The sequence below is a fragment of the Crocodylus porosus genome, unplaced genomic scaffold (genome assembly GCF_001723895.1).
Source record: "Crocodylus porosus isolate Cpor-Errol unplaced genomic scaffold, CroPor_comp1, whole genome shotgun sequence".
In the NCBI taxonomy this organism is placed as follows: Eukaryota; Metazoa; Chordata; order Crocodylia; family Crocodylidae; genus Crocodylus; species Crocodylus porosus.
In genome coordinates, this window is record NW_017728938.1 from 2,099,870 (window position 1) to 2,111,927 (window position 12,058).

Sequence of the window (12,058 nt, forward strand, 5' to 3'; positions counted from 1 at the left end):
GGGAGTTTGTAATAACCTTACAATGTTGATGGAGCTTCTTTTGGTCCTTCTTCAGCTATAGTTAGAAGTCCCTGTCTCCAAAATACACATGGATGAGACTCATGATGCTTAGGAAAGAGAAACCAACAGTTTGTAAACCTGTTTATAGCTATGCTGATGCCATTTCCCTGCCCTGGCATGCCAAAATGCCACTGCTTCCAGGTGCCTTGATTTCTTTGTGTTAGGCTCCTGCTGCTCACACCTTCTGGTGGGACAACTGCCATCAGGCTCCCAAAACCTCAAAGGGCAGAAGCATACCTCAGTTGCTACTGCCTCTCAGGAATGAAGTGCAAGGATATGAGTTGATTTTAAGCCCCTATTATAAACTTTTGGCTAGCTGGCCTTGGCTTGTTGGACTGAGGCTGAATGTACTTGGCATTGGATATCATAGGTCCTGGGGCCTGTCAGATTTTCTAGTCTTTTTATATTAGTTGATCTGTTACTATATTTTGACAACCTGTGTAATTATGTTGACAAATAACGAGGAAAGAAGGAAGGAAGGAAGGGAAGGTTGGATTTTCCATACCTGGGGAAAGCAGAAGGCACATGACTGTTGAGACCTCAGCCCATCCACAACACAGGAGATCTGGGCCTACTCCCACTGCCCTGTGGAGTGTTGGCATCTTACAATACTGGGCGATACTCATGCAGGACAAACAGTGCTTCCTGCTGGGGGTGCTTGATGCTCCCACTGCCTATCATCTGTGGGGACAGGCTTTAATATTCCATGTCACTGCCTGAACCACAGCAGCTCCCCCTGGGGACCCAGACAAGCTTACTGCTCACCTGGGCTAGGCATCTGTGGATGCTTAAGTAGTACAGGAGAAGCGAGGGATTTATCACCTCAGGCAGTGAGAGACACTCCGTGTGTACTGTCCACACCTGGGGTGAGATCTCAGAATCAACTTAGGCCTTTAAGTGGACCTCAGGGGGAGGCACTGAATTAAAGACCCAGCACAGGGCCCCTGTCTCTCAGTCACTTGAGAAAGGGTCTCGAAGGAGCTACCTAGCCTCTAAAATAGTATCTCTGCAGATGACCACCACATAGTAGAAGCTGGACTGGGAGAAGGACAGAGGGGCAAGTGAGAGAGGGTGCCCACCTGTCTGTGAAAATCAGATGTGTTCAGAAGATGAATTCTGCTGACTGTGACAGCCCTGCTCCCTCCATGGGCCCATTTTAGTGGCTTTGCAAATCCTGATCACATATATAGCAGCTGTGATTCCTCTTCAGCATATCAGATCTCTTCCTGTGTGCTGTGTAGTTGGTCAAGAATTGAGCCCAGAATTAACCCCAGTGTTGTGGGACCTTTAATCTACATTATGGTAGCACTTTTAAAAAACATATTATTTGTGTGGCTGCCTCTCCTACTTTTATATCAAGACTCATGACACTTGGTACCAATCCTAAATCCCCAGCTCCTAGACTCCTGGGATTATGTGAGAATCTCAATTTTTATTTTATTTTTTAAAACCCCAAGATTCTGATCTTCATGGTTGTGCATAAGAGCTTGAAAATAAACCAGAAGGTGAATAAAGAGAATGATACAACAGATGGCTCTATGAAGTCTCTGGATTGTGTTAGGGGCTAACTTGTGATTTTTGAATGCTTGGGGTTGGCCATGTTAACATAAGAAGAATGACAGAAAAATTCCTACATCCCAGTGAACTGGCTGAGGCTGTTAGGTTATAGTCTAGGTAACATCTTTAAGCTTCCTACAAAGCCATTTGCTCTTCTACTTTACAGCTGTTTTAAGCATTTGAAGAAAAAGAGAGTAAGTTTCACTGTGGACAGCACTTCCCAGTTTGGTTTTATTCCCACAACATGCACAGTGGGTCTAAACACAACTTTTGTGCATAAATGTTATTGTGCAACATTATTTAAGTGGCACAGTGTTGCTTTGGCCAATCTGAATTGAGAAAGGGCAGCAGCATAGATGTATTTATATCTAGCATGCACACTAGCAGTATAATGGCACCAATGAGGGCTGGACCCAATGATCTTGTGAGGTTGCTTCCAGCCCTAATGTCTATGATGCAACAGAAGCGTGTGTGAAAGTGCTGTTCAAAGAGGGTTTAAAGTCCTCTCTGGGTGGATAATTGAGCCTGAAGGCCATATGATTTAAATTTCCTGATCCACTGTCCATTTCCACCAATAGAATGGAATTATCATCCCCCTCCCACCTGCCCTGTATTTTCCAGGATGGGTAGAAAATAATCCAGATCCCCTTGCCACTCCATTGCTGAAAGACTTCTAGGCATCTCATACTCTTTTTTTTTCTCTGTAGCCACCTATATATCTACACAAGTGTGTACAGATATATGTGCTTGCACACCCACAAATATATCAATATGTGACATAACGGTTTCTGAAAATTACCATAGTCCAGTGGACATACTAGAATTGATGGGAGATCATACAGTCTTATTGGCATTGATGGATCTCATACAGTTTTATGGTACTAATGGGACATCACAAAGTCCTAATGGAGCTAAAGGATGTCATGGGCCTTTGTAGATATTAATGCGATAACATGATATCCTGGTATATAATGATATTAAGTACTATTCAGACATTTTTGGAGCAAGGTACATAAACAGAAAATATTCAAGTAATGTTCTTAAAAACTGTCTAATATGTTTCGATAAAATTCCATTTCTCTTCTCCTTTACGAGGTACAATATTTGGATCTGGATTCAAACTGCTTGCAATAGACAGCAGTTGGATTGGGTCCATCTATTCCTAATGTAATTGAACTATACATCAGAGGCAAAGTTGTTCAATAATAGAAAGCTAGGAAAAGAAGCTTCTGATAACATCCATGCCTGAGAAGTGGAGGTGGAGGCACTTGATCATTATCATGGATGGCAGCTTGTTATCTATTTCCTCATCACATGTGAGAGTTTTTTTAAACAACACAAGGTTCATAAAAAAAATCTCTTTTTAAATTCCACATTTCTTAAACATAAGATAAATATTAATCTTAAACATTATTCTTATGGGAAAGTCATACTGAATTTAAAAGAAATTAATGACATTTTGGTCATATGTCATATTAAGGGTATATTTAGAAATGGTTTGCCACAACTAATGTGTTTAGATGGTTATAAGGCATTATAGGTAGGTATAAATCAGAGGTGGCCAACCTGCAGCATAAGTGATACAAATGACACGTGCAGCCTCTCTGTGTGGCATGCAACAGATTAGGGAGGAGACAGACAGCATAGCAGCAGACAGCAGGAAGCAGAGGGCAAAGCAGGAGATAAAGCAGGGAGTACAGGGCAGGAAGCAGAAAGCAGAGGAGGAGATTGGGCAAGGAGCATGGAGTGGGGAACAGAAAGCAGAGCAGCAGATCAGACAGAGGAAGGGAATCAGAGTGGCACTCAGGAAGAATGAGGAGATAATTTGTGGCATGCCTGTCGAAAAGGTTGGCCCCCACTATTACAAGCTATGGTTATAATCAACCTGTTGACCTGCTGGATTTCATAACAACTGCATTAGCCATTTATTCAGACACTGACTATCCATTTATAATTTATAAGTCTGCAGCACAACTAACTGAACATGTTAATAAAATTAGCATGAAGGTCATACAGCATTTCTATAGATTCTTCTCCAATAAGCTTACAGATTTTAGTAGAAAATTTGATCTCTTTTAGAGATTGCTGCAGAAGTCCAATCTCCCCTTCCCTTCCTTCCAAACTGTAGAAAGTTCATTAACAATTAGGCCCCTGGAGGTTTTTGAAGCGACTTCTATAGAACCCCATTAGTTTGATCCCTATCATAGCCTGTAAGAGTAGAAGTTGAGAAGACAGTAAAAATGGTGTGTTTTCCTAGTTAAGAGTTTAGTTAGCTCTGATTTATTGCATCATGTTATTTACCATTCAGGAGTGCTCAGATAACTACCTGTGTTTCTAGTATTCCTTCAAAATTTGCACCAAAAGTTTGTTACCTGTGATTCTGCTCTTCAAAGCAAACTTTTGGCCATCCAGGCACCTTGTGATGTAGGCACCCAGTCATGCAAGACGATTATTGAATAATCAAAGCAAACAGCCTCTATACAGAAAATATTTAGTTGAAACCCTATAATGGCTACCTAAAAATAACAGATCCCTGTAGAAACTCAGGACTGGCTTGGGATCAACTTGCCATTCTCTTTTTCCAAAGAAGGCCCTGTACTTGCAGTGAACGGTACTCAGAGCTGATCCCTGTGACTAATTTAACCAACATGACTATATGATGCCAGAGCAATCCTATTATGACTTCTGGTGTTGTTTGCTGCTGAGGGCTGGGAGATATTTTCAGAAACTATAACTATATGTATATGTATACACATCTCATATACAGATATACATATATATTGTGCTTGTGTATGTAATTGAATAGAAAATGCACATGTGTTGCCAATCATGGGTGAGGTCTCAACAGAGTGCAGGTGGCAACTACAGTCTCAGAGTGGTACACGGGCATACAACACACACAAAAGACAACTTAGAAGACAGGCACAATGAGGTGGTATCAAGTTCTGGGGAAAAGGGGTGATGAGACGGAACAGTTAAAGGGATGTGGTGGACAAGGGGGTGGAAATGGGGAAGGAGAGGTGAACTAGCCCCAGGGTCACTGTGATAGGTGGGGAGAGTGGTTGAATGGACACCTCAGCAAGCTCACACGCAAAGCTACCTGGGAGCAATGAATACACGTCCCTCGGACTCAAAGCTGTTTGGCAGCAGGAATTCAAAATCTGCAACAGAAAGGCAACGTTATCCGGCGGGGGTTTAAAACAAACGAAAGGGGCTTTGGTTTCAGAACATGAGAGAGAAAAGAGAGAGAGAAAAGAAAGAGAGAAGAGAAGAGATCAAACAAAGAGAGAGAGAAGAGATCAAACAATTTACTGATTTTTAACAAGAGAGAAAGGAAAGGAGATTCTCTTGGTAACTGTAATATTGCACAAAAGGAAAGTTATAGCCAATATGTTGCCAACATTAGGAAGATTTGGTGATTTGATTGAATTTTTAGGTTCGTGTTCTGAAATGCAATATATTTAATCTGTTGTATATGTATGGATACGGGCCGTATAGTTATCGGTACATATACACATATACACACATACACACACACACATATATATATGCACGCACATTTATATATATGCATGTTTGGTAGGTCATATGGGTGTCTCTCTCTTATTAGGATATTAACAAAGAAAAGAAACCACATGCTATGCTCTTAGGTGAAGAGAATTACTAAAGCAATTTGTTTTAATAAAAATTATTTTTCAGGCATCAACATGGCCAAACCAGGGTCCTTTATGAAGACAGTCCAACCAAAGACTTACCCATTGGATAAAAGTAAAATGCAATACATTGTGGGAGTGCTGCTGCCTTCTGGCTGCCAATGGTCTACAGCTCAGAAATGGCCATTTCCCGTGGTCAGAACTGCAATGGATCCTTCCAAACCTGGATTAGGGTGCAGGGAGATTCTGTGGGGGGTGGTGATGAAACAGTCAAGTGTAACTTTCATATACCTGCTTGGCCTCTACCCTGCCATCTCTGAGTGCTCTTTGCTGCTAATCATTTTGAATGTTATGGAAGCTTCTTTGTGCAAACCAGAGCACTGGACACTTAGAAGCATAGGAACCATCTGCCATGAAGGGACACGTGATCCCTGCAGGGTTCAGGTGTGGTCACTAAGGAATGGCAGAATGGAGCGGGACTCAGTCAGGATCCTTGTTGATATTTGGAAAAATACAGGCAGTGCCCCATACTTTAAAATGCCTGGAGCTGGTGAGAGCAATTCTCCAAAGTGAACATGCTGATTTTCACTTTAGACATGGAGATGTCCACAGGCCTGTGGACAATGAGGGTGGAGAAGCAAGAGAGGATGTTATAATTTGTAGTCACAACTATTTGTCTTTCATTAATCTCAGGCAAGTCACGTATTGCGTACAGACACTGTTGATTACCTGGTCCCATTGCATGTGTTAGCACTAATTGAGAATCTGGTCCTGCCACTTTTACTCCTGCTAAGACTCCTTACTCATGTGAGTTGTCCCATTGAAAACAATGGGATGGAAGACTCATGTAAGGAGAACTCTTAAAAGCATACGTTGCAAGACAGGGCATTAAAGACTTGTCTGTACTGACACTGAGCCAAGCCTGACCATGTGGCATAGTCTTGCCTACTCACGCCCACTGTGGCAAATCTCAGAAGTGAAGCTATGCAGTCCACAGCTACTGTCTGCCTTGGTCTTGCTTATTGGTGTGTGTGCAGGGGACAGTCTCCTTTCTGGAAACTGCCATCTGTAAGCAGTGCAGGTAGGTGGGGCATGTTTCTCAGCAGCATTTCCAACTACAGCATAGAGGATGCAGATGTGGACATGTGTTATGACTTGACTTTCGCCCAGTGATCAGAGGGGAATCTTGGATGGGATTTCTGTGATCTCAGAAAGTGGATTCTTCCTTAGTGAAGGGGTAGAAAGTGTAAAGAGGGGTGTGTGCATGTGTGCTTAGGCATCCTACAGGTTGGCCCAAGAAGGTTTGGAAGGCAAAGGAAGAAAGCAGGTGCGGGAAACCCATGTTGTGCCATTCAGCTTCTGCCCAAGCAGGCTGGGATTTGATATCCAGCTAGCAAGACCAGCAGTGCAGGTGCTCTGCCTTACTCCCCCACGGGGATGGTTTCTGTGAGCTGTCCATTGGAAGCCATTCACTGATTTTCAGGCAGCACCCCCAGACTCAACTCTTCTAGTCTAGCAGTAGTTTTGATGTGCAGCTCCCCTTCTACATACATGTGCAGAGATTAGCTAAGAGAGCAGCCAAATCCCTCACTCACCCCAACAAGTCTTCCCACAATGCATTGCAAGACACACAAAGCCCTACCAGGGCAGCACAGCCTTAGGTTGGACTGTTGTTTTTTGATAGGACTGTAAGGCAGGGTCTGGATACAAGCCAATGAAAGGAGGAAAAGGAAAGGAATACAGAAACACTAGTAGTTATTCCATCAGCATTGCCATTACAAGGATACTGGGAAGAGGCAACTCAAAGCTGATAGAACAGGGCTGAGATTGAGAACTCCCCATCTGAACCTTGTTAGTGCACACAATCACTTCACTTCTAACCAGCTCTTTACCACACTTCCCTTTTCTTTGTCTGGCTCTGGCATCTGCCTACCTGGTTATCTGTCTAACATGATATCTGAAAATCTCATCTACTCTTGGCTGAGAAGGCAGATGTGCAGGGGGTAGAGGGCACAGTTTATAGTGGAGCTGGCCATGGTTCTCCTCAAGGCACTGTGCAGGGGGCTATGTGGCAATTTGCTGGGTATGAGCAAGAGAGGTATAGGGGGAGGAATGGGACATTTGGACCAATCCCTGCTTACATGTCTCAGCAGAAGCAGAGAATGAGGTTGGGAAACTCAAGTTTCACATGCTCTCTTTCAAATCCATAGGCTGTGTTTTACAATTTACCATGGCCATGATTCAATCCTGCCCTATTTCCTGCCTGATGTCAAACTAATATGGCTTCCCAAGGGAAACAATGAGCAGTGTTAAGATATGGACACCCCAAATCCAATTCTGCCTTTGGTCAAATTTATGCCCTCCCAGTAGAGTTACTGAGGATGCATTTGACTCCTTTATCTAGATCCTGACAAGTCCCATCTTAAGTTTGCAAGAGAAAACCTGAGAGGTGACATGCCCTTCTTCCCTCAGGGCCCATGATTGCTGTTTAAGTGTCAGTTCTCCCATTAGGCAGCAGAACTTTGCTCTCCCTCTGGAGGCATAGGGCCAGCTATTTCCTCTATATTAGGAATGGAGAAGTAGTTAAGGCAGAGGCTGAAGGGTAAATATTATCCCATCACCCAGGCCTTAGACCTGGACTACTCATCAGTGTCACCGGGAGAAAAATAACTACATCCTGGATATGAAAAATGCAATTAGCTGTATGCCCCAATGGGCCATTAGGGGCTGCCTTATCCCTGGAGCAAATCTAGAGGTTCTTACTCAACTCTTCCTCCTAGGAGCTGTGTCTATGTAAAGACTGTATGAAAGAGCTGATCCAGTCTCTAGAAGCTGCAGATATGCTGAGCTAGATCCCAAGTGCTGCACTGCACCTACAACTCCCCATGATGTTGGTAGGAGGGGCAAGGTGCCTTGCCCTTCTTGGAAGCTGGCCCTTCATTCTGAGTCACACAAAATGACATGGAAACAGAAGCTATGGAAGAAGTGATCCAAACTCATCTCTTTCTTCTAATGAGGATGCTTCTAGGTCCTGATCCAGTGGCCAGTGAACTCAGTGGAAAGATATACATCATCTTGAGCAGGCATTAAATCAGAGCTACAGTGAATTAAAGGAAATTCTGTCCAAACAGAGGATAGTATGGCAGCACACCAGGTGGTTCCAGGCAGATGTGGACCCATTTCTTGAATATAACATGTCCAGTAAATCTGCCCACAATGCCACCTTACTCAGGATCCCAGGGGAAGCCAAGACTTGTTCTGAACTTCCAACACACATCTGCATCATGTAGACACAGGTGTTCAACTTAAGAGTTGTTCATTTAATTTTGTCAGCATTGTACCCCTAAATAGCTTATGATCAACCAATTTCATCTTGGTTTAAATGGAAATCAGAGACCACAAAATTTTTGTTTGACTAAGTCAGTTTAAAATTGCCACTTTAATTAAGCTGATGTCACTCCATGTGTGGATGAGGCCTCAGGGACAGTGACTTTTGAGAAAGCCAGGATGCAATAACCAATGATTTGCTGTCTTCTTGATATTAGAGATAAGATCTGACCCTTGAAACAGCTTTTGCTGACATATGGCATAGACCTGTCTAAGATTCCAGCCTCCTCTGTTCAGCCGACATTTCCTCATTCAGGATCTCTGCAGATTTGTGCTTTTTATTTCTGAGCAATTTAATCGATCTCTTCCCAGGCACCTCTGAGTCTGAAGGTCTCTGCACAGCCCTATCCCATTCAGGTTGAGTTGTCTTGAAGAGGAGGGAAGCACAGGAGCAAGGATGGGAGGGAAGAGAGTTGTAGGGAAGGAGTGAGCAAGGGAAAGAAGAACGAGAAAAGGATTTGGTGGAGGAAGAACAGGATATTACACTAGCTACAAAAACCTTATTGAATCAAAACATAACAGTTTCATATGAGCTTGAGTTTTTAACGATATCAAATTGAATTTCTGAGCAATGCACAGGGAAGGAGTGGGGTATAAGTTGTGACAAAGCTCTCATGAACATAACAAGACATGTTGCTTTCAAATAAAGGGTGAAAGAATTGGAGGGAGCGGAAGAGGAGAACGAAGAGGAGAGAGGAACAATCTGGTGGTGGTTTGCAGGTTAGGTGTGGCAAACGGGCAAGGAGATGGGCAAGCAGGCTGGGTAGGGGAGGTGAGGAGGAGTCGGTGAAGGTCAGGAGTGAGGGGTGGGGTATCGGACACGGGTTGGGTGGGACAGAGTGGTGTAGGGTTAGTGGTCTAAGACTGAAAATACTTGCCCTTCATTTTGATGTTTGGTACTGTGTGAATCCACCATAGAGAGAAAGCAAGAAAAAAAAAACAAACAAAAAACAAACAAACAAAAAAAGGGGGATTGGGTGGAAAGGGGGGAAGGGGGGTACAAACAATATTTTATTCAATCGCCGTTTGAATAAAAATATTGTGTATCATAATCATACCAAAAGGAAACCTCTTGCAAAAAACGACATGAAAAAGAAAAGGAAAAGGAAAACAAAACAATAAAAAAGAAAAAGGCCACAGTAAACTAATAAAAAGTATAGATATAACTAGAGAAATATATATATATATATTTATATACTCAAAATAAAAATGAAAGTCAGTAGCAAACAGTTGCAACAGTCTTGATATAGAAATGTTCTTACTGAGTTAGCATATCATGCAAAAAGTTGAGGTTAAAAGAGACCAGGTGGGGGACAGGGGAGGCGAGAGAGAGAAAGAGAAGAGAGAGAGAGAGAGAGAGAGAGAGAGAGAGGTGGGACAGAGAAAAGCAGGAGGCAAGAAAGACAGAAGCAAGGAAAGGGAAGGTGTGTTTGCCTGAGACCCCCATCCTGTTAGTGGTGTGGTCCTGCTGGGGAACATGTTATGTGCTTTGCTTTTTACAGGTGACTCAGTATCCTGTACTGATTTCAGAGGGCATAGGAATACTGTCTAGAAAACAAGAACATAGGACATGGGCTGAGCAGTTCTTGGTGAGGAAGTCAAGTCTGGGGAGAAGGCCTGATCTAGGTTTGATATGTTATTTTGAGATCCCTCTTTGTGTAAAACCAATCTCCAGGGAGAGGTATGCTTTGACCTACACAAGATATGGGGAGTCACCAGATGTTTCTGAATCCTTTTTGCAAAAGCAGGGAAATGTGGGGGCATTCCTGAAATAGAGGAACAGCCCAGGCTGCAGCAGACCTTCCAGCTGCCCCTTAACCTGGGGCTTTAGGGGCAGTGAATGCCACTCAGGATGCGGCTAACTGAATACTCTGTGGCCTACCTGCTTAGCCTCAAGGGGTAGTTGCTGCCACCTACCTGAAGTAAGAATCCTGGGCAATTCACTCATGCTACATTTTAATGGGTGAAGTACAAGGCTGCACCTTGAGCCTGGGTGAGAACAATGGTACCAACTGTGAAACCCTTTTAGGTCTGCCCTGGACTGGTTATGTTCTTGGATGAGCCATGGTGCAGGGCTGAATCCCTGCTCTGAGGTGTGTGGCTCTGGGTCTTTTCCCAGTGACTTCCTAACTGAAGGATTTGACCACTAAAGACTGAGCCATGAACTGAGATCTCTCCAGAGCAGGTTTTAGGTAGGTTGCTAGCACGGATGCAGGCACAGCCTGCTGGACCCTGCTGCCTGCACTGGCAGAGCTTTAGCAATACCCAGGGACATCTTCATGAAAGCTGAGCCACCACAGAGGCTACTGCAGCCATAGTCATGGCCCAGACCTAGGAAGAACTGGTCAGGTGGACTGAGGAACTCTGAGAGGAACCTGAAGGGGACACATCCTGCTGAGTGTGTAGAAAGAGGTGGGACTTAGGAAGAGAATACAAAATCTTTGTCTCTATCTAAAACCTGATGAGAAAAAAACATAATAGGGGCTGTGGTATCTCTCTGGGATGTGCTGTGGGAGGTACTTAAACATTGTGTTCAATGAAGTCAGCTTTCTTAGGTGACAGCAATGCCAGTGAGTAGGGGTGGCACCAGCCTCTTCCCAGTGGGTGAACTGAGGTGGGCTATACAGAAAATTGAGGGGGGGCAGCACTATACAATGGCAGGACATGGGCCCTGCAGCCTGGGACTGCTGTGCCTCTGTGGGCAGGAGCAGGGCAGGCTCAGCTGCAAGGGGCAGGCAGTGGTGGCCCAGGGGGAGGCAGGGAAGTTGGACATGGGCAGTGCTGGAAGGGGTGGCTATGGGTGGGGGGCTAAGGTAAAATTTGGGGGGTCTATAGCTCCCCCCAAGCTGCCTCTAGTGCCACCCCTGCCACTGAGTGAGATCAGTTTGTGTTGATCCACATGGGAAAGGTTTATATGGTCAACAGGACTCTGTTGACTCTGGGGGTTGTAGCTCACAACTCAGTCCTGATATAAGGAAGATGGGAGGGGTCTCTAGAGAGATGGGACCTCTGTACTGAGCATCATTTTGGAGAGGGATCCTGAGAGCACCAGGCCTTGGAGAGATGCCTCAGGCTGGGTTTGGTGTTCTATTAGCCCAAGCTCCTTTTGTGAATAAATCAAACCTCAGGAGGGAGCTCTGTTCTTAATCATGGTACTAGGAACTAGGCATGGAGGAGGGACTTGGGGAGGGAAAGGGGTAGTGTAGAGAGACACAGAAAGGTGGGGAGGGTGGAAGAGATAGGGGAAAGGAAAAGAATTAAGTGGGAGGAAAGGGCCTAATTCACATACTACAGGGTATAAGATGCTCCTTTGGGAGTGGCACATCCTGTGGTGGGAGAACAGGTTATGACAGCATTTCCCAAATTGTGGGGCATGACCCCTTGTTCCTTGGGGGGAGGGT

General features: G+C 44.2%; 1 protein-coding gene across 4 annotated transcripts in view; it reads right to left on the bottom strand.

Annotated features, from left to right (window-relative positions):
* CACNA2D2 (calcium voltage-gated channel auxiliary subunit alpha2delta 2) overlaps positions 1 to 12,058 on the bottom strand; it is a 721,727-nt gene that overhangs the window by 18,649 nt on the left and 691,020 nt on the right. For 2 of the 4 annotated variants that reach the window (XM_019547466.1, XM_019547464.1), the window contains 2 exons: positions 9,536 to 9,556; positions 4,718 to 4,778 (listed from right to left, as the gene is read on the bottom strand). In XM_019547466.1, the coding sequence (XP_019403011.1) occupies positions 4,718 to 4,778; positions 9,536 to 9,556 (82 nt within the window). The remainder of the gene's footprint in view (positions 1 to 4,717; positions 4,779 to 9,535; positions 9,557 to 12,058) is intronic. The other 2 variants (XM_019547467.1, XM_019547465.1) reach the window with 1 other exon arrangement.